This window comes from Schistosoma mansoni (assembly GCF_000237925.1).
Source record: "Schistosoma mansoni, WGS project CABG00000000 data, supercontig 0148, strain Puerto Rico, whole genome shotgun sequence".
Classification (NCBI taxonomy): domain Eukaryota; kingdom Metazoa; phylum Platyhelminthes; class Trematoda; order Strigeidida; family Schistosomatidae; genus Schistosoma; species Schistosoma mansoni.
Window position 1 is genome coordinate 113,749 of NW_017386045.1, and position 22,623 is coordinate 136,371.

Genomic DNA, 22,623 nt, shown 5'->3' on the forward strand with positions numbered 1-22,623 from the left:
GAGACTGTGGTTGACATGGCTCAGAATCGATTACAATGGCGTAGGTGTATACACTCTTTATCTTCCCTTAAACCTTAAGATTAAAATTGCTTCATAACGTTCTTCCTTTCTATACTATATCCTTATATACAACCTATCTTTTATATACTAACACCACTAAATTAACTACTTCTATGAATCTGGTGTTGATCGTGTTGTGTTAACCAGGTATGGCAACTTGGACCGATGCATAAATGTGCCTGGTTCTACGTTGTAGCTGACTGAAAGATGACGATTTTATTTTATATCTAAAATAATCAAAATCCATTAACCTTATAACACAAACAACTTATTAGCCTCTTTGTAAATACGTTAGTTTGACTGGCTAGTGGATGATATTTAACCATTGAAAGCAATCAATGTTGTTGGAGCTATGAAGATAATTACGAATTCTTGGCTGTCAACTTAGTGGAAGATTGGTTCTTCTTGAGGGACTTGAACAGAAAACTAACTGAGGTAAGGTCATGGTCACTTTAGAGCATGACCGCAGAATTCAACTGACGACTTCGTGGAGCGAGTTACAAACGGTCTTTTGATGGATAGTTTTCAACCTACTCACTCCGTACTTTGAAGATCTTATTGTTATGAATTTAAAAAGAGAATATGTATGCTAATTCGTTACGACTTTATGTCCGGCTTTTATCACGTGAATTATCCACCAATCGAAATACGACTTTTCTAACCTCAATACTGTGTCAATCAATGACGTTCGACCAGTATGAGTAGTCTAGAGTTCTTATTGGTCCCTTGTCCGCCTAGTCCTTCCAATTGAGTCCAGAACACCAATTGCAGCTTCTGCTAAACGAATCTATGCGAATCATTTGTTTCAAGCATACTCGGTTTATATACCAGACAGACAGACCACATAACACCATAAAATAGAAAATAATATTTGTACAAGATCAAGCGAAATGTGGCTGTTAACATGGGATACAATAATCAATAAACTGAATATAATTTAGGAACCTTAAAGCGTATAATAATAATCCGTAGGTCAAAATGAAGCTTGTAGTAGGATGAATAAAGATATACACAATCTAATTACTCAATAGTTAAACCATAAGAATATATATAGAATAATAATCCATTAATAGGTCCCGGAAATTACCCGTACTTATGTCTTTGCTAGGATATAACACTTATCGTCGACAACGGGGACCCATAGTTCAAGTAAAGATATATTATATTTTTGTGATCAACCTTTTCTAACATCCTGTCACCGTGCTCATGTACCCTCGGCAATATAGCTTCGCCCTAGGACAATAGGTTAGCTACTTTAATTGTTATCAGTTTCCACTCGGCTCGCTTGGCATGTGATGAACGAATAAGATGGGTATTTCCCACAATACAGCTCAATTGAGTCATCATGATATTTTAACACGATTACAATATCAAGGTACCAGTCACAGTGGTAGAAGTTCCCGAGAACGGATTAGAATCTTATTAGAAACACAGTTACACAATGAGTTTTAAACAAGAGAACATTCAATCATTAAAATTCCTCTAAGAAAGTTCATGGTGAAATAAATTTATACAAAAGAAACCTGATTTTCTCTACAAAACACAAGTTTTCAACATACCTCAGAACAATTCACCAATCCACAACGTGCAGCTTCATAACGTGCAAATTTATGAATATATGATACAACTTGTAATGCTTCATCGACAGAAATGTTAGACCGAAGGCGTTTAGCCAAATCTGAAGCAGTCATAAGCGCAAATTCAGCATCATTCTTTGTAAAGACATAAAGTATAATAAAAATAATATATACCTAGTGATAATATAAAAAAGTAGGTCCAGTGTGAAAAATACCTATTACCATATAGACTAAAGGCGGTAACCTGGGTTTCATTCCGAATGAATTGGGGCCGATTATAAATATTAGAAAAAGACTGGTTAGCGTTTTTTTAGCGAGTTGGTTTTCTACGGGATGGGGTCGCTAACCCCATGCCCAACCCTCCTCCTTTACCCGGGCTTGGGACCGGCAGTAGCCCCCGGAGGAGCTACAGGTGGAGTTATTAGAAAAAGACTAACTAGACTAAACTTTTAAACGAGTCAGCAAGAAATAACTAACGTAATTTTCATCGAACAGATTTTCTATCTAACAGTGGGATATAGAACTCGAATTTTGTCATGCTTTGGACACGCTATTTGAACATACCTGCGGAAGATATTGAGTTCAAGACCTGGCTTGAAAATCAACACTGGAATGTAGATAAATCCACTTGAAGTACCCGAAAGAGAACTTAGAATGTCTGCTGGATTTCACCACTAACAGTAACATTAAGCACACAACAGAACATTAATTTATTAATTTATTTAAACACATAAATATTGGTACAAAGGGTCACCAGATATATATGCGCCACACAAATATCATCTGATTTGTGTGAGGGCTGTGATACTACCCAGGTGCCCAAACCAAAACAGGTGGTTTTCTTAGGGAGCCAAACCCGGAGCCTTTGACCTAAAGATCAGATCCACAAGGCAGTAGACCATCGTGAGGAGATGCAGTCCCATGGTAGCCGGTGACCAACGATTGATTCATACATCATTTGTTCCATCAGGATAGTGGATCCCATCTACACCATTGGTTTGGTATCAGGGTTCTACAACTACCCTAGGTGGATCCCTCCTATCCACCGACCCGGTTAAAGCGTCGGACATTCGCTTTTCGTCCTGCCAATTTCGTAAACAATAATGATGCCACGAGAAGTCAGTGAGTAGTACTTCCCTGGCCGAGGCTATATACGCGTGGCCATGCGAGAGCATTACGAGAGGAAGAGGGGACTCTCCTCACTCTCGGCTGTACCAGGGCATTTGAGTTTTTTTCCGTTTTAGATATTTCGCATTTCACGAAAACCCTGCCAGAAGTTATGTATGAGTCCTGTTTTTATTTTTTAAGAGTACAGCATTACTGCCAACGTTTTAATTTTAGAGTACGTATAACAAATCCTATATGCTTTAGAAATAGCAGTTGAAAATGTCTGTTCGAAAAGTTTTTAATATAACTATTTAGAAATGATTCAAGTTTATAAACTACGAAAACATTAGTTTAAAGTTTGAACCAAATATTTTCATGATAATCTTACATTATAAGTACATTGTAAGTACAATCATTATAAATCATTACATTCAACTCTTCTTGATATCACTGGATATTATGCTAAAGTAAGGTTTGGGGAATATTTACTGAATGCTATCCAATGGATCAGTCGTGATTAGAGAAATGAGTTCAACGTGTTATTGTACATACATTGATCATTTGATATCAGAGCTTAGGAGATTCTTCCAACACCATGACATCAAAGTTTAACCGAGTTAACATGTAAACGATTAACAAATCGATTTCTTTTTTAATTATTCTCAGACATAACTTAGGTTGATGGTGATATTATATACGACTACCATTTGTATTGAAGGTATTTTTGTTACTTTGTTATTTAAACAGTTTAAATGTTTTATAATTTTGGACTAATTAAAAATAACTGGTTCGTTTAAATTATATTGTATTTCGCCCCCGAATGCCCTGGTACGGCTGAGAGGGAGGAGAGTCCGCTCTCCCTCTCCAAATGCTCTCACATGGCCACGCGAATATATAGCCTCTGACAGGGAAGTCCTACTCACTGCCTTCTCGTGGCGGGGGTGTTGTTTACGAAAGTGAGAGGACGAAAAGAGAATATCCGGCGCTTTAACCGGGTTGGTGGATGTGGAGTGTCCACGTAAGGAGTTGGAAAACCCTGATTCCAAACTAATGGTGCACATGGGCTGCAGTATCCTGAAGGAACAAATGGCGTATGAACCAATCGTTGGTCACTGGCTACCATGGGACTGTATCTCCTTACGATATTGCACTGCCTTGTGGATCAGACCTTTAGGTCAAAGGGTCCGGGTGTGGCCCCTTAAGAAAACCACGTGCTCCAGTTTGGGCACCTGGGAAGTATCACAGCCTCCACACAAATCAGTTGAGATTTGTGCGGCTCATATATATCTGGTGCTTCCTTGTACCAATATTTATGTGTTTAAATATATAAATAAATATAAACGGAAAAATATCTCGATCCAATTGAACAATTTAGCCCTTATTATAATATAATATTTGATTTATGAAAGCTGAAGAAGCAGTGGAAAATTTGGTTTAAAGTAGAACTTAAATGTACTCATACCATAACCAGCCTATTTTGATACAAGTAGGTCTATATTTAAACTGTTCATATCTGTTTACGGTGTTGTAATTGAACTAATAATTAATACTACACATAAGCCTTTTGAAGTAAACTTATAACAGAAAGTCCGACCAAATATTTCAAAAGTCTTTTTATGATGATAACCAATAACCTGGGTGTTAGAATTCAAAGTAATAATCTTTTACATAACATTAGGAAGGTTAGATTGAATTAACCATCTATGTATCCCTTGACAGTTTTTAGGGGTTATTGCTAAATATCAATTTTACAAGTTAGCTTACAAAAGCATTTCCTGTAAGATTTGATCTTATTTTCGAAAAGTATTTATTCAATGTAAATATTTCAGTAATTCAATGTAAGCGCGTACACAAAGTACCAAGCAATATTAGTTACTCTACAGATCGATTTAGATAAAATGATAATCACTCATTTTTAGAAGCAACTAAAATATTGGCTAAACTAAATATACTGCTTATAAATACTAAGCTTCGCATGAAACATTAAGCTTACTGGGAATGTTCCATCAACAAATCTTTACACATCTTACTTTATAGTCAATAAGGTCTTGAATTATTCCGTTCAGTTTAGACACAGGTCCAGACAGCTGTTCAACTGAAGAAAAACATTCGTGGAATGTTGGTGTAGATGAGTCGGACTTCAAAGAATTGACTGATACACTGTGTTGAAATTCTTTAGAGTTTTGTGGATCATATACGTGTGAATGTTTCTTCATTTTAAGTTCTTTGAAGACAGAAATTTTGTCCAAAGAATAAAATCTAGGAAAATTATGGATTACCAAAATTTATCAGCATCTATCGAAACAAGAGAAAAGGTAAAAATTGGATTAAAAACAACTTAAAAATAATCTTAATTATGAATGTATTGAAATTTTGAATGTGTCTAAGTTCAGTGTCTTCCATCTATGGAACATATTTAGGTCTGACTGATTTATTTAAACATTTTAAAATCCTTTACATATAGGTGAAGAATAGGTTAAGGGTCGTTTACACAAACTTACAAACAAGAATCCACTACACTATTGCATTCAAGTCCTGAAGAAACGTGCAAAATACTCCTTAGACGTTATGTATAATGTTTTGAAATTATATGATTAAGTGCTTATATTATACTATAAAGACATTATCTTTATTCTCTTTTTACCTAAATACGAAACACGTTTCACACTATTTATCTCATTCAGGTACTTAGTTCCGATATCTAAGTTATAGTGTAGCTACCTGTTATAATTGTATTTTTGCTATATAAACGACCCAGCTATTCTTATTGCTTAGTGTTCTTATACGATGACACTCGACAAGACCCCAAAATCAGAGCACTTTGAACAGGAATGAAATTGTATTCAAAATAATAATGATAAGTGAACCGCAATCACTAGTTTAAATAACGTTCATATATTTATAGTATATACATAAGAAGCTCCTAGATTTTTCTCCAATAATATGCCCGGGCTGATCGGTTTATAATTAGCCAATCAGCGCGCAGCAACACCATCATGCATCAAACATTCATACATGCATACATGAAACATCCAATCTATGTCCCACTAACACTACCTATAGACAATTTTACTCCAAGAATCAATAGAGTAGAAAAGTAGTCCTACGACAGGCTCTAAGTAAAAAACTGTTACATTATGATTGTATTCCACTAAAGTAGAACTATTTCAACAATAATGCACGTAAACATGTGGAAAGTTCCTTATCTCAATAAATATCGGGTATAACGTTAGTTTCCAGTTGCTATTATAAAACAAAGGAAACTCATTCCACAAACCATTTCTCGTATTGCCCAGAATTTCTGAACAAACCCTAGACGAGATGATAAAAGTCACAGTTCAAAACTTGATATCATCTACCCCACACCACTCAAGAATTCTGTGGATAGTTTTAATATACCTATTAAAATAGAAATATAAGGTGTGGAAATTTAGGGCATATATGTATCGGCTATCGGTCATACCAAACGGAAAAGGTTGCACAGTGAGTGTTATCTAACCGTATCTTTCATTCGCAAATTTTTTTCAACATATACCTACTTCATAAAAGAAGGCATGTAATATATTGAGTTGTCATAACTTAAGGGTTCGGATCATTATTTTCCGCAAATATGATTCCCCTGACTTTGAAATTTTTTAGCAACCGGGTGTGGAGTGTTTATAGAAAATGAGAGCCTTGACAACAAAAATTTCAATTTTTCTATTAAATGCAGATAAGTAAATTTAAGACAACATTTATTGTGACAGTATTTATACATCTTATCAGGTTTGTAACGTTACATTAAAATATACGTAAAAAGCACGAATTTAGCGAGGATTTCAATACATAATGTCCGAAGCTTTATGACAGGTCGATGTAAAACAGATGATTTTCTAAGGTTTTTGTTCTTTGTATTATTGTAGTAATGGTAGTTCACGTTTACCTCACTATCTTCTTAATTAAGATAGACCGACCAAGACAGAAAATCATGGAAAAACGTTAGACATGGCCCTTGACAACAGGTTTCTGTATTCATTATTACATATTGCATATGGTGTTCTTTCGTAGCGTGCGCGTCATCCTGATTTTATCATTTCTCAGACTCTTAGTGCGCTTAAATGGGTTATAACAGTAATCCACCTATAACTCAAAATGTTAAGGATTGGAGATATTTACATGATGGATAATCTCTTATGAAAACAACGTCAGTATTCCATCAAGTATTCGCGCAATTATCAGAAACGTGATGCAGAAAAATATGATCACAGTTGCGAGAAAACTATACGGTGTATAATTTCGTCCTGAAGCGAGGGACCGGAAAGAGCTACTGATCCGTCCAGTATGTTTTTACGTGAATGTGAGAAACTTCGCACGTTTTCATTAGTTTCGTTTTTTGAGCTAAACGATTTGATCATGGGACATCCATTGTTATTCTTAATAACATGTTCATCACCAACTACACGTAGAAGTGAAGTATTCGAATTTTTGAACTGCATGTGTCAGGAACATATCCAAATACATGTTAGGTAATCACAAATATAAAGAAGCATATCTAAGGATATACATTTTTAGTACATATGTTTGCAATGTCTACATTCTTCACATAAGTGCACTCAATCATTGTGTATGCTAGCAAAGCCCTAATTTATGCTTTCAGAAAATAATAATACCTCATAATCTTCTTTAGCAGAATACAGATTGACAAATAATAGTACCATTTGTTATTTTTCAAGTAATATTTCATTTACTTTTCCCCGCTTTCTTCAGTAAATTGTTTACACTGTAATTAGAACACTTTGAGCAATTTAGCATTATCAGCATTCAAGAATACTCTATTAGTGTTCCATTTTAAAAGTTTCGATCTGCTTCGAATTTTCAAACGTTAGATAAGGCTCTTATTATCCTTTCCACTGTCAGTGTATCCGTCATCTCACGTCCGATTTGTGCATTTTACTTATTATATTTAGTTGTATAAACTGTTTTCGTCCTAACGCCGGCCCTTAAACTCCCATGATTTATGTAATATTTCCATATATGCATATCAATACTATTGTATCTAAAAGTCATACCTCATAAAGATTTGAAGGACAATAAGTTTGTTCAATTGAAAAAACATGATTAATCATGTGTGTTGCTCCAATATCCACAAAGTTAGTGCTTTCGACACATTACATTCGTGATTCCTTGCTTAATAATTCACAACCTATATGTCTAATTAACAATATTTTGTTTATGCTAAGAGTTGAACGCAAGAAAGCTCAGGGTGTAACTTACAGATCACTTCCGGGTATTTTTAAATTAGGGTTGTTTACAAGTGACCTTCAGGAAAGCGTTAGGAAATGGTTCAAATGGTTCAAATGGTTGAGGACGGAATAGAAGAAGCTTTCGCTTAACGGGCTTCCGTGTCTGATAGCAGTGGATCACCAATACCTCCAGGCAAGAACCTAGGTATATGAACGATAATAGAGGGAAAAAAAGAATTTGGTAAATCATAATAATATGTTATCCTTAGTCCTTAGGAATAAGTCAAGTTTTCTCTTAAAGGACTCCTGGGAGGTCGCTTGGACTAGCTCAGTCGGCAGCGAATTCCAGCACTTGACAACTCTAACGGAGTAGAAGTTGTGTCTGCAGTCTGTTCTGCTATGTAGGGTCTCCAATTTCTGGGTGTTACCTCTGAGGTTAGTGTTATGACTAAGCTTAAGAAGTTGTTTAAGGGGATGACCAGAAGTATTAAGGATACTATAAGTCATAAGAAGATCACCTCTAAGACGCCTATACTCTAACGGGTAAAGGTTAAGTGATTTGAGGCGCTCTTCATAAGGTTTGAATTTGAGACCCCGAACTGATTTCGTGGCTCGACGTTGTATACGTTCCAGAGTGACCTTATCCTTTTGGAGGGAGGGAGGAAATACTATGTTTCCGTACTCTAAGTGGGGACGAATAAAACTGTTGAAGATTATGTGGAAGGTTCTACCGTCAAACTGGCCAAAAATGCGCTTCAATGTTACCAGTGCAAGGTTTGCTTGAGAGGCGTTTTTGTCACAGTTCGCATACGATTTCAGGTCGTAGGGTACCAACACTCCTAAATGTGGAAGATGTGTGGAGATAGTTAGCACAAACTTATTTTTCAATCGGTTTTTGTTTCTATCCTCATTTATTTTTCCTAATTTAGCATAATTTGTATAATGGCATTTTCTGACTGTGAAATCGCTTTTTAAAAATCCTGACCTCCATCTACCTTTCCCATCTTACACACTTATGGCATGACACCGATTATCGCTCACAAAAACACTGTTGCACATATATACTCGTTCTAATTCATCATCTGTCACAATAATAGAATTTTTATATATTTGCTAAGTTTACAAACCACAATGATATTCTCATTAGGTGATTAGAATGGATACACGTCTTGGATCATATCAATCATGCTCGAAGTCACTGACTGCTTATAATTATGGGTTACGAGACCAAAAAAATCTCAGACACGCCTCCTGACGATTTAATTACCGTACGGTATTCTCCTCGTGTATAGTTTGTATTTCAGTATATTAGCAAGCTAAGCTTTTTTGCAATAATGTTATCATTATTTTGGAATTGACATATTTGGTCCACCACACGCGAAAAATCCAGCGTTCGATATCTGATACCTTCGTCACAAGCCTGTGTAAACTGGTCGATCTCTTTGTGTTCTTTTTTTATTGTCTCAGTATGGTTCTAGGCATCTTTTATTAGACAATGGCTGGTAGTCTAGCCATTAGATTGCATTAATTCTACTAGGTTTGGGTATTAGGTTATGAATTTACATATCTCTTAATTCGAGTGAATGCTTTCATCTCAAGGCAGTGAAGATCCTGTATAACAGCATCTATTACATCACTAGGCAGAAGGTCGGTCGGTTGAAATGTGAATATAACAAAGTGACGATTCGATTGCTAATAGTAATAGTTTCAAGAAGTAAATATGTCAATAAAATGGCATTGACGAGGATGATCGAAGATCGAGGTTGAGGTACAGAAGGGAGAAACGATGATAATAAGCGAAGTAGAAAGTGGTTTCTTATATGTAATAATGACAACCGCGTTAAATTATTAGACATGAATCAGATACGGCTAGTCCCAGATGGAGATGTTAATCTGTGGGTAACTTTTTGTCAAACCTCCTCTTCAAGCTACCCACTGAGAGGGCTGAATTCACTTCGGCTTAGAGATCGTCCCAAGTCCGAGCAACTTCCAGTGTGAGAAAGTTGTTCCTCTGTATGGAATTTACGTTTAGGTATCCCGTACGTTGTAAATTGTCTGGAACCATTTTTAGGTGAATGGACTGAATTTTCTTCACATAAAGTGAGGAAATGTGTTTGCTTTAGTTACGACCACAGTTAAATTCTCTGTGTACGCTCCTTGGTGTGTCTGCGCGATTCAAGATTTCCAGTAAACCGTGACGCAAAGAGCCTAGGAAATCGGTTACGCTTGTTGGGCCAAATAAATATTACTGATCCCCATTCAAATCATCCGGCTATCGGGACGGTGAGTGTCTAACAGTTTACTGATCCCCGTCAAGGTTGAGGATAACTAACATTCATTTCGCGCCATGGACTGATCCATGCAGTGGCAGTCCCACTTTGTTTCTTGCACGAACATTAACTGATATATTTATATGGCGTGTACCTGCCATTGCAGAAATATATTCCATTATATTATTATAATCGTTTGTGTTGTACAGTCACCAAAGCAGCCATAGTAATTTGACAAAAGGGTAATCTATGTCAGGTGCTGGCCGTGGGGTGTGACTTCGACGATCACATCATTCCTGTCTAACTTGAGCATGCCCTCAATCATCCCACAAAGTTAATCTACGTTAGTGACCTTCACAATAATCCGAGTAAGTTTGATGGGTACCCAGGTTTTCAGATTCAGATGCATCTGAGGAATTGCAGGCAGACAGCTTCAATTATTCCTTTGTTAGCAAGTTTCTATAACTTTCTAACCTTCTCTCAAACCAGTCACTTGTAGTTTTGAACAATACTCCTTTTGATAGTAAGTTTCAATATTAGGTGACACGATGTGGTAAAATATACTGTACCAGCATTCTTTTCGTTCATGGCTTTTGATCTCCCATGCTATGTCCTACGAATTGTATGTCACTTTTGAATAGATCATATGATAAGAAGTGGTTTTGTGGATATCATAGTAATTTTAATAGTTGGTTGATGTATGACTCAATTTTGTGGATCGGTTGAAGTCAGACATTATCACCGTTCTATGCCGGCTCAATGGTTTAGAGGTTAAGTGCACTGGCACAAGACTGGTAGGTCCCAGGTTCGAATCTCGCGAGGCGGGATCGTGGTTTTGCACTGCAGAGAAGTTCGACAATAGGACGTAATGGCCGGCCAGAGCTTCCAGGTTTGCCATGGTGGTCTAGCTTCAATTGATTCATGATCTCAACTATTGAAATTAGATCATATTAATTGTAGATTAATATTAATGCATAAACGCACTTTGCTAAATCTCTTGTACATTTACGTGAACATCATGCCCTCTATTCCTATCCATTTTTTGTATATAATAACACTAATTCGGTAGTGCCTCATCTGCAGACCTTTTGTGAAAATGATTGCCCTTGTCGGTAAACTGGCTTGTACCTACCATGTCAGAAATATATTATTACGATTGCCATTCATAGGGAGTCAAGACAGAGTAAAGAGGTCCGACGTATCAAACTGCACAATGAATAGTAAACATCAGATTTTTTGAATTGCAAAGATATCTATCCCTTGTATCTTGTTCAAGATACCCAGGACATCTTACAACCAAGGGCCTGCAGTCTTAATGCTGTTTACGTGTTTGGATCTCACTAAGGTTATGCTTACTGTACCAGACATATTTGCATCGAACTTGATAAATACTCGTCATGAGACACAAAGTATCCCGAACCTATGACTTCACACTGTTTTCTTATTGGGGTGTAGTTTCATTCTAATTCCTAGATCATTTTGAGACAACAATAATGGCATCGACACCTAGTATTTCATAATCGTATCTTAAATATGCATGTAGTTAGATATCAACTGCATTGTAGACCATATGGTCAGGAAACCTAGCCAGTGTGAATGAGAAAAATGCATAGGCATCCCTCGTTAAGTTTTATCAACTATTAACGTTATCAGCCTAACGATATGTGTGTGTTCATTCACAAGTAGTATTAAAAGCAAAGATCCCACAGCCGATAAGTTCGGTACTCCACATAATACTGATTTCCATGAAGAGCATCTGAAGTTAATGCTTATTATCTGTCTACAAATAACGGAAATTCTTTGATCTAATTTTGAACGACTCACCACTCCATTCAGTTTGTGTGAATTTTCCGATGGAAGATTTCTCTCCTCACCGTAATGAGAGGAGACTTTTCGAAGGTGATTGACTCATCTGCGTGGTCTGTTTTGGTGGTCTTTAGGCCTTCATACTCTAAGCTTAAGTCCTTATCAACTCCGCAGCTGGCTCGACAAACGATGTATGGTGTTCATCTTTCTTACTAGACTTGCTAGATCCTTCTTACAGTCAATCGTTGACTTCATTTTTGCAATCAAATCTTTTATGATGTGCAGATTAAGCCCTGACATAGTCTGTGTTTTGTTGATTTATAGTTCTATGGATGCTTCTGTAGACACACTCATTTCCAAACTCCTGATAATTTATCTCTTGTTTACACCCCTGTTCGTTTCTTCGTAGCATTTTTTATATTGACTTGTATACTATCTCTTGCATTTCGAGGTTCCATAGCCTAATTCAGATGTAGTACTGAGATGTTGACAAAACTCAGTACTTAGTTCAGACATAACCGTTGTTCAATTTCATTTGCTTGTTGTTGTTAATAATAATAATAATATATTCTGAAAATAATATTTACAGAATTCACACCAATTTACAGGCATGATCAGATTGATATAGAAAGCAACATTTAATGTAGAGAACAAACATGAAATATAAGATTGTTTTATGTTTGCTGGTACAGTAATTGATAAGTAGTTTATATATGGCATATATCACGGCAAGCCAATGCAACACCAGGGAACTTTTAATTTTTTCTTAGGTGGATAGCCTGGTGATTTATGAACGTATTTCTTTAAAGTTATTTCCAGTGCCTGAGCGAGTTATTGATAAATATCTACAACTAGAAAAAGTAAGATTGAAGCAAAGAGCACGTAACAACAAAACAATGATTACCAAAATATGCCGGTCAGGTTACCGCTGTTCATGTTAGATATAATTCAAACGTGTTAGAGCTGCTAGTGACAGTGTTAATGTAAAGTGACGGCAAGTAAGTGGTTAAACATTTAAAGTTCCTATAATCTCACTTGTGGAGTAAGATACACTTACAGGCGCTAGAGCATTTAGTGCATTTTCAAAGAAGCAATATGCATTAATGGAGCGAACAAATAATGGGAGAGAGTTTAACATACGGATAGTTTGTGGTAGATTATTCCACAGTCTAGGAAATTTACAGGTAAAATAATTCATATAGACAGAAGATCTGGAATATGTTTGTTTCGCTAAAGGCAATGAGTTATGAATGTCGTAATGTGAAGCTTCAGCATATTGAATCGCCTGGTTGGATGTGAAGGATAGTTTGTTAAGTATTTTGAAGAAGAAGAAGAAGATAAGATTTAGTTTGAGTCTCCTCTTCCATAAAGTGTCAAGCCCGAGTTTACTACACCTAGAATTATATGTCAAGGCACAAACAGTTCCAAGAGTAAGAAGTGTAAATCGTCTCTGTACTGATTCCAGCCTTAATTTGTCCATTATGCGCGCGCTACTAAGGAGAAACGCTCAGTATTCGAGGAGTGGTCGGACACAAAGTTTGTACACTAGAATACGAGATTCGTTGTTATGAAGGTTCCGAGTTATGTAACCTATAAGGCGTTGAGACTTGAAAGTTTGTTTCATTATATGTTCGCTAAACGACAGGTCGTAGGAGTACCTAAGTCCTAGGTCTACAACTGTGTGTAACCTAGATAACACTTCACCACTTATGGCGGGATCGAAGTTGAGCGATATATCAACGAAGCATAACCATCCACATTTAGCTGTATTAAGCTTCAGTTGCCATTTCGAGCACCACTGTGCTACCTTGTTAAGCTCGGTGCTGATGCAATTTCTAATATTGCTCAGCTCATGTGGAGAAAATGAATACACCACTTTTAGATCGTCTGCATACAAAAGGGACTTACCTACACAAAAACACTCAAAAATATCATTAATGAAAACTAAAAAGAGCAAAGGGCCTAAGACACTACCCTGAATTGTTCATCTGAAGGTAGCTTCCAAGCAATTTTCAACAGCCTAGTCGCTTTGAGAATCAGCAGAGGTCTTGTAGAGCAGTATGTTTGAGTCGGCTAACGTGACTGCAACTTCCAACACCTCTAACGAGTGTATGGGTTGTGTTTGGAGAGCACATCGTATTGCCACTTGGTTAGGTTTGCTGATCTTGTTTCGCTTTCAGGCCAATAGAAGCATGTGGCTCAGTAGCGTCGTTAGTTCCACACGACTTTCGGGGCTAAACAAACAACTTTTTAACAGCTGGTGATCATCAAGCTCAGTGAGTGAACACTGAATCGAGAAGATTGACTCAGGTCAAGTGTGTTCGACATTTACGTTAGAATGAGTCCTAACAGAAACGTCTTGGCAATTCCACAATATTGCAATAGATCTATCATTCTTGTTGCAAAGGTCGGTGTGCTATGCCGACGTGAGCCTAAATTCTTCTGACACTTCTCCAAGTTGATGAACTGCCAAGCGATATTATATAACATCCTGTTTTGCATCACTTTAGTAACGAATCCTGATGAAGAGCAACGCAGGTATATACAATCCTCAGTTTTCCTAGTTCTCCAGGACAACTCAGCAGAGTATATCTTGTAGCATTTTTGGTGTTGTGATCTCGCCAACAAACTTACATGCCTTCGGATAACATGATTCTATTTGAGAATGAATTGTCATTATTACTTGCTAAACGCATCCAAACTCCCCAGATCATGATTGCACACCTTTTACACATCCCTTAAATAATAGTGATAAACGAACATTGTCAACTATCGAATTGATGTACCGATTAACTTGCTCTCGTGTTACTCATAGTCACCTAACTGAGATGAATACGCACACCAAAATAATACCTTCCATCTCCAAGTGTTGTTGTGAAGCCCGATGGGCATATGGGGGTCCACATTCAACCTAGACCACAACTCGATTGCTCCATAAGCTCCAAAGAGTTGCGTTCTTTGGATGCTCGGTGAAGGGCTCCGCAACACCGATTGCTAACATTTAGATCTTGTAAGCGATACCAATTTGCATATATACACTACCGTCAAAAGAAAATGCCTCGCTCTCAAAAACTGATAAGCATTAGTGTCATTTACAGCTGAAAGAACTGAGAGAATGTTTACAAAAGACGAAAGCCACTCGTGACGCATGAGATTTGGCGTTACTTGGTGGCGTTTAAAAAAGACGAATTTCCAGTAGTTGTGATATCCTTAAGAAGTTGATGTGAACCTTCTACCCATGAAATGATTATCAGGATTTTAGCCTTGTAATTTATGGTCGTTGAGACGATTTTCTCAGGATGTTGGTCACAAACGCCGGAAAGCGGAGGGATCGTGGAATATCACACGATGAGACTACAGATTCCAATATCAAATATAATTGTGGGCGGCTAGTTTAAACTAGGGAATTTCTGAGCGCGGCATCAGCTGTATATCTACAGTACATTATCCTTGAAAATAAGTTATCGGACTTGAACACTGTATAAATTAATGCAAGTTTATGGAAGACACCGAGTGATATCAACAGTATACGTAGAAACTGTGTTGCGAAATACCAAGTAACGAAACGGATGAAACGGCCGTCCAGTGCCTCCAGGTTTTCCATGGTGGTCTAGCTTCAATTGACTCATGATTTCAACTTTGAAATATACTGAAATCTCCACAAATCCCCTTCTGAAAAATGCACTTATTAATTGGGTTCCATTCACAAAACAATTTATATTTCATCAGAATAAATAAATGACCACTGTCTACTGTCGGTTGAAAGGGGTTACCCCAAGCCTAAACTGTAGGGATGTAAAATCACAAACCGAATAATTATTTTTTCAACCTCTGTGATATTTAAGAGTATTTGAATTATAGTATAAACTAATAATCCCAGAATTAACGCAATTTAATCAAGACGTATTACATGAACATGAACGAATGTATTGTATTTGGAATTCGAAATCAAGCAGTCTTCAATACAAAGGAATCATTGGTTCATATAAACACACAGTTTCTGGATACTTTGATTCTGGGAGATAAAACTCGTGAACTACCAAAAATACGGAAGGGGATTGCCTGAAATCTTCGAGTATATAAAACAGGTTACTTAGATTATGCGCATGATTTCCGGACAGGAAGTCTAAAATGGATATTTAGATGGATAAATAAAGACTCGAGTATGTATTGTATGAAGTGATCTTTGAGAATAGACTAATTATCAGACATGCGAATCAACTGCGAGATAGAAAAAACAGCAGTCAGTCATCCAAAGCTAAATCTTTGCCAATATTGATATTATGTGATACGCTTGAAATTCAGCAAACACCACCTCCAACACGAGTTGAACTGAAAGATAATGAATTAAAACCAAAGGATAGTCAAAGTTCATAAAGTTGACGTTAAAGAACACATTTTTTTCAAATTGACTCAAAAGTAACTTCATACAAACAAACTTCGTGAAAGAGGTGGTGTGAGTGTGAGGAAAATAATGATTGGTCGTTTGCCTAGTCAGGCTAGTAAATATTCACACAGGTATCAGATAATTTGTATATTTCTCCAACTTTATTATAATTGTGCTTGTTGTCGGTTGTTGGCTTGGAAATATATTTACATTCTAGTCAGGCCAGTTACATACTGTTGAACGAGATGTATTGAAGTCCTATAGAGCAGACACTGGAAAAGTACCTAGTGTAGACATTCGTCTAAAGCAAATTAACGTCCACTTAGTTTAGGGAAGAAAATCAATTGTTATTCAAACATCTAAGCTTAATAATGTATCTAAAGGTTATTTAATCAACTGAAGTAGTACTCTTAAGCGCACTTGGATAGATGAAAATAAACACAAAATAAAGATATTATGTAGAGCCAGAATAAGACAAGAACGCACATGGAATCCTGAAGACCAGAGGAAAAGAGGAAGACCAAAGAACACATTACGCCAAGAAATAGAGACGAACATGATAAGAATGAACAGCGATTGCATAGAACTAGAAAGGAAGGTCCATGACAGAGTGGGTTGGAGAATGCTGGTTGGCAGCCTATGCTACATTGGGAGTAACAGGCGTAAGTAAGTAAGAATAAGAAATTAATAAAGATAACTGTTCAGAAAGCATTAGAAGATATTAAGTGAAGAGGTCTTGGTGTATGGGATGAATATGAAATTCTCTAATCGATCTTTTCAATTCCTTATTCATGAATTGCTATTAACACTTTGAATGGTTAAAGGGACATGATAAGTAATCTGGTTTCATGGAAATCATTACGAAGACATACATCTGTAATGAAAAATATTATTAAAACCAATTGTACCAGTGATTATTTTACTGCACTCGTTTTGTTTGACTGTATCAAAATCACTTTTTGTTCCGTTGTCCATCTTGCCGTGCGAACTTTCTTATGCTCAGACATTTTGCCTGTACCCTTTGGCACGTCTCCGTGTTCTTTTGATACCACGAGATCGCTAATAAATATATCCTATCTGGACCAATAACAGTCTTCTGGTTTTCAGCCTATCAAGGGATCCAAGTGGTTATCTGGCGCGTAATCGTATTGCAGCGGTGATCATAGTCAATCGCGACTCGACGCCATCTACACATCCATCTCCTGGGAGACTGTTGGTATCGTTTGTTGTTTGAACCCTTAATACGGTGAAACGAAGTTTAAACACTTCACTAGCAATACTTTTAACTAAAGAGTTCTCTAGAACGGCCACCGATTTCTTCCAAATTGTTCATTCGCTTTAAACTCAAGTATGAATAACAACAATACATAAGCCTACAACATCCATATACTTCCTTCAAACAACCTATTGTTACATACAGCAAGCCAGAATAATTAGATTAGTGATTACACACATACACTCACACAGACACGAAATAATCGATAGAATTAAGTCAACATATAATTTCAGTGACATTTTACACTAAACAATTACTGAATGGTGCATCAAACAATAAGTGAAATAACTGGTCGATAAGTCGAATAACACAAAAGACACCAACAATGACCAAAATTGAGAAATACCATATTGAAGTGATTAAATCATGTGAAATTTTCACCTATAACCTATCACATAAGTCATTCATATAGTTACCAACTCACACATTTCTCAAAGTGGAAATCATGAGTCAATTGAAGCTAGACCACCATGGAAAACCTGGAAGCACTGGACGGCCGTTTCGTCCTATCTTTGGACCCCTCGGCAGTGTGCATCCACGATCCCGCACTCGCGAGATTCGAACCCAGAACCTACCAGTCTCGAGCCAGAGCCCTTAACTGATAGACCACTGAGCCAGCATCCAACGGTGTTAATGTCTAACTTCAACCGATCCACGGATTTTCAGCAACCATTCACCAATTCTTTTCAGTGAGTTGTTATCTCACAACAGACGTGGTTGAACTCCACTAGTCACTGCTTCCCACTAGAACTCCAGGACATGTATTTTGAAGTCACTCACAAGTGAGGAGTCCCATAATAAGACGAAACGGCCGTCAAGCAGTGCTTCCAGGTTTTCCATGGTAGTCTAGCTTCAATTGACTCATGATTTCAACTTTGAAAAATACTGAAATCTCCACAAAATCCCTCTGATCGTACATTTCTTTTGGAATGAACAGCTAACTTACATAATACATTAAACATCACTATTCTTCACATAGAGAATAGTTTTGTTTACTATTTGTTCCTATCGTCAACATGACAACGATAAGTAGATTGGTTTAAACCAATATTGGTGTGAACTTCTATTCATAAGAATAGGTCATGTTTGCAATTGAAAGCAAATTTATCCTCATTGTTTATGAGAGAGAATTTTCTAGAAACATTGAAAATGTAAAAGGATACTGAATTAACCAACTAATTTTGTATATCCAATAGGTTTTATAGATTTTGTGATCTTTGTTCTCAATATTCCCCATTGTTATTTCATTATTACAAGACATTTTTAGTTTCAATTAAGTATCTTTAGTCAATAAGCGTACAGTTAATTGCGTTGACTTCATTCAAATAATGGATGAATGTATTCCGAAAATTAAGCCATCATGATTGGATTAGTTTTCGATTTCCAAAGTATCACGTTTGTAAGTGAAGTGGTAAATAAATCCCCAGTATAAATAGCTCTGTAAGTCTCCAATATTTGATTTTGACGGCGTTAGTTTCACTGGACGCACCTAGCTGAATGCGCTCGGTCACACATCCAAACCAGATCACAACAGGGCACGCCGTGATACACTTCCCTTGCAACTGCTAGCCAGCTTAGACCAGACGTTTTGCAATATATCGATATCTTTTCAAGTATAAGTTCGAACCCCTTCATTTCCGACTTCTGATTTGAGTGGGATGATATAAAGGTGTCATGTGCGAAGGCATTCCCAATCTCCGAATACCTGTGGCATCTTTATCAGACAGTCACAATCAACGTACAGCATGGCACAGATGTGCTTTAGAATAGATTGCTGTGCCACATAGAGACAAAACGATACGAAAATAGATAAAGAGGTTTGTTGGACCAGTGATATGTCATTGAGCGCAAGCCAAAAAACTCGGCATTAGGGTCACTGGGTGTCGAACAGCTAATTGATCACCATCAAGGTCAGGAACAACCAACGCGCATCTGTTACTCGAGGGTCGCGAACTGGCCTACGTGGTTGTGGTCGCACTCTGTTTCTCGTAATTGTCCTTGATAATATATATCTATATTACTATCGTATGCGTGATTAGCTCATCAATGAACTACCAAACCTACAATTTCAGAAACTTCAGCTGAACTAATCACAACACTCATCTCGATAATGCAATGAAAAGACGAAGTTATAGAAATTTATCAAAGGGACTAATTGTTTTAAATTCCTGAAAATAACAATCATCGACGAGATGCACTGGAGTTCAGAAATTCATCTGATTTTTCATCAACATCACATTGTCAACAACCATTCAAATCAGATCAGATCACATATGCAGTGAACGAGAACACACTGAATATGTCACAGGTATTTGGAGTTTAACAACGCTTTAACTAGTAACACCTTCCATTATGAACCGCACCCACCTAGTGAAATCAAAAGTCAGAAGCGAGGAGGTTCGAATATATATTTGACAGGTTACTAATATATCGAGGATCGACTGGTCTAGGTTAGATAGTGATCGTAGGGGAAGTTCAGCACGGAGTTCCCACCCTTGATCTGGTGCAGATGCATGACCGAACACCTCCAGCGACGTAAGTCCATTAGGACTAATGTGGTCAGCATCAAATGTTGAAAACTTACAGAAGTATTGACTTTAGGGATTTATTTACTGCCACAACACAACTGCAGAATCCTTGCTGAAATATAACAACCATACATTGCATACTCAATTATTTGTCCTTCACATTCTGCAAGATTCTTCCAAGTCACAATTCCTTTCTATTTGTGTACCTGTTTTCATCATGTCGACCTGCATAGTCTCCTGCTTTCATACACCCCTCTTCTGATTGGTGTTTATATACTACTTGTGTCAACAGACATAAGTAGCATACACCACATATATACTATACTATTACACAAAGGTTTAGATGAATGTAAATATTGGAGTTTTAGTATTACATAACATGATGCCAACCAATCAATAATTCGTCAAATACTTTCGAATTCATTCTGTCCTGAAATAGTTCACTTCATAATTACTGGTTACATGAATGTTCTGTTGTTCTTATTACAGATTTTGTGCATAATTCAAATACCTCAAATGATCTACATCGAAATATGGATTAGATTTCTGTATACAGTGTCATTATCATACTGTACTATCATTGATACCACTACAGGAATGATTACGATTATGACGACTATCACTGGTTTCAATAACAGATTGGTTAAATAAGGCAAGTAAGATGACGTTGACGGTATCACTCAAAGGGAAGATCGATAAAGTCGATTGATTTTCAGATGTATCATAGTAACAATGTATATTTGATCGATCGATAGATCATGTTGATTGATTGATGTGCTCAACAAAGATAATAACCATAATAACAATAATCTGTTTGTGTGTATACATGTACCTCCCTATTGTGTTTGTATGTGCTTCATTCTACATATACATATTGACATGAACTACACACAATGACAAATTGATTCCAAGAGAATTTCACCAAAACATTATTGTGTATGATTATTGAATCTTATAAAGTAACCAACCTAATTACTAACAGGTATAAATTAGTGGTTACAATTATGTGAATAATGATGAGCCAGTTTTCAGTCTAATCTACGTTACATAGATAGAATATTATGGTTGGTTGTCAGTCAGTCAGTCACAACGTAGAACTTCGTACGTACGTACATCAGTTCGAGTTGCCATACCACATTAGCACAGAGATGCAGTTGTCGATTCAAATCCCATAGTGGTAGAAGTAGTAGGAGTATAATCAGAAATCCAAAAGATTAGGGGTTTCAAGAAATTATTGAAGGAGTATAGTACAGTGAAATAAATTTGGAAAGAGAAAAAGATAAAGACATGAGGAATTCAGAAGATTAGAATTTGGTAGAACACAAAGAGTGGATGTATCTTCGCCATTGCAAACGATTTTGAGCCATGTCATTCAAGGTCTCTAACCATCGGTTGCTGTCATCTCGCGAATCCCAACCAGGTAGTCTACACCTACCAACATGGCCCAGTCCACTTGTCAGTGACTTCATTGATTTGTGCCACGTTTTGGTCTGGCCACCCCTAGCTTTCTTCCAACCTACTCCTACACCATGAAACATTGCACGTCGGGGCAGTCGGTGGTCGGGCATACGTAACACATGTCCCAGCCATCTCAACTGATGAAGTTTCACTACTTCATCAATCGATTTGCCATCCCTACCTAGTACTCGTTTCCTAACAACTGCATTACTTACCCGGTGGTCCCAGGATATACGAGCAATGCTTCGAAGACACCTATGATCGAACACTAGTAGCCTACGAATATCCTCTACTCTTATTGGCCATGTTTCACTGCCATAGAGTAGGACGGAGCGAACTGCTGCACAGTAAACCCGTCCTTTGGTTGCTAGACGGATATCTCGCCTACGCCATAAATGACGCAAGTTGGCGAAAGCTAGACGAGCCTTCTGTATCCGTGCTGAGATTTCGTCACATACCAGACCACAAGGGCTGATGAGACTTCCAAGATAAGTGAAGTGGTCTACACGCTCAACTACTTCACTCCCTATCATTAGTTCAGGTGTCGATGCAACCCAATCCTGAAGTAACATTTTGCACTTCGAGGGAGAGAATCGCATTCCGAACATGCCTGCATAGTTGCTTATAGTGGTCAGAAGACTCTGCATGTTGTCAGCGTCTTCACCGAGTAAAACTATGTCGTCGGCGTATTCTAAGTCGACAAGTGAGTCTCCTGGTAAAAGTTCAACTCCTGGAGGTTTAGCTGATGAAAGTGCTATCTCTACGAGTAAATTAAGACTGATCATAACTTCCATCACATTCTGAAACCTAAACATCTAAATATGTCGAAGTAAGTTACAGATATATTAGATGTATTTGGCCTCTGAGAACTTCTAGGGGAATCGTAAACAATGGAAACGGAGGAGGAATATATGTATGCCGGAAAAAGGAAT

The 22,623-nt window shown here is 37.2% G+C and overlaps 1 protein-coding gene across 1 annotated transcript in view; it reads right to left on the reverse strand.

Annotated features, from left to right (window-relative positions):
- Positions 1–22,623, reverse strand: part of Smp_173990 (rab11, putative) — a gene marked incomplete at both ends in the record, with an annotated part of 53,300 nt that overhangs the window by 21,345 nt on the left and 9,332 nt on the right. Inside the window, 3 exons of the mRNA XM_018799309.1 lie at positions 1,620–1,772; positions 4,775–5,003; positions 14,677–14,779. Of these exons, the coding sequence (XP_018646608.1) occupies positions 1,620–1,772; positions 4,775–5,003; positions 14,677–14,779 (485 nt within the window). The remainder of the gene's footprint in view (positions 1–1,619; positions 1,773–4,774; positions 5,004–14,676; positions 14,780–22,623) is intronic.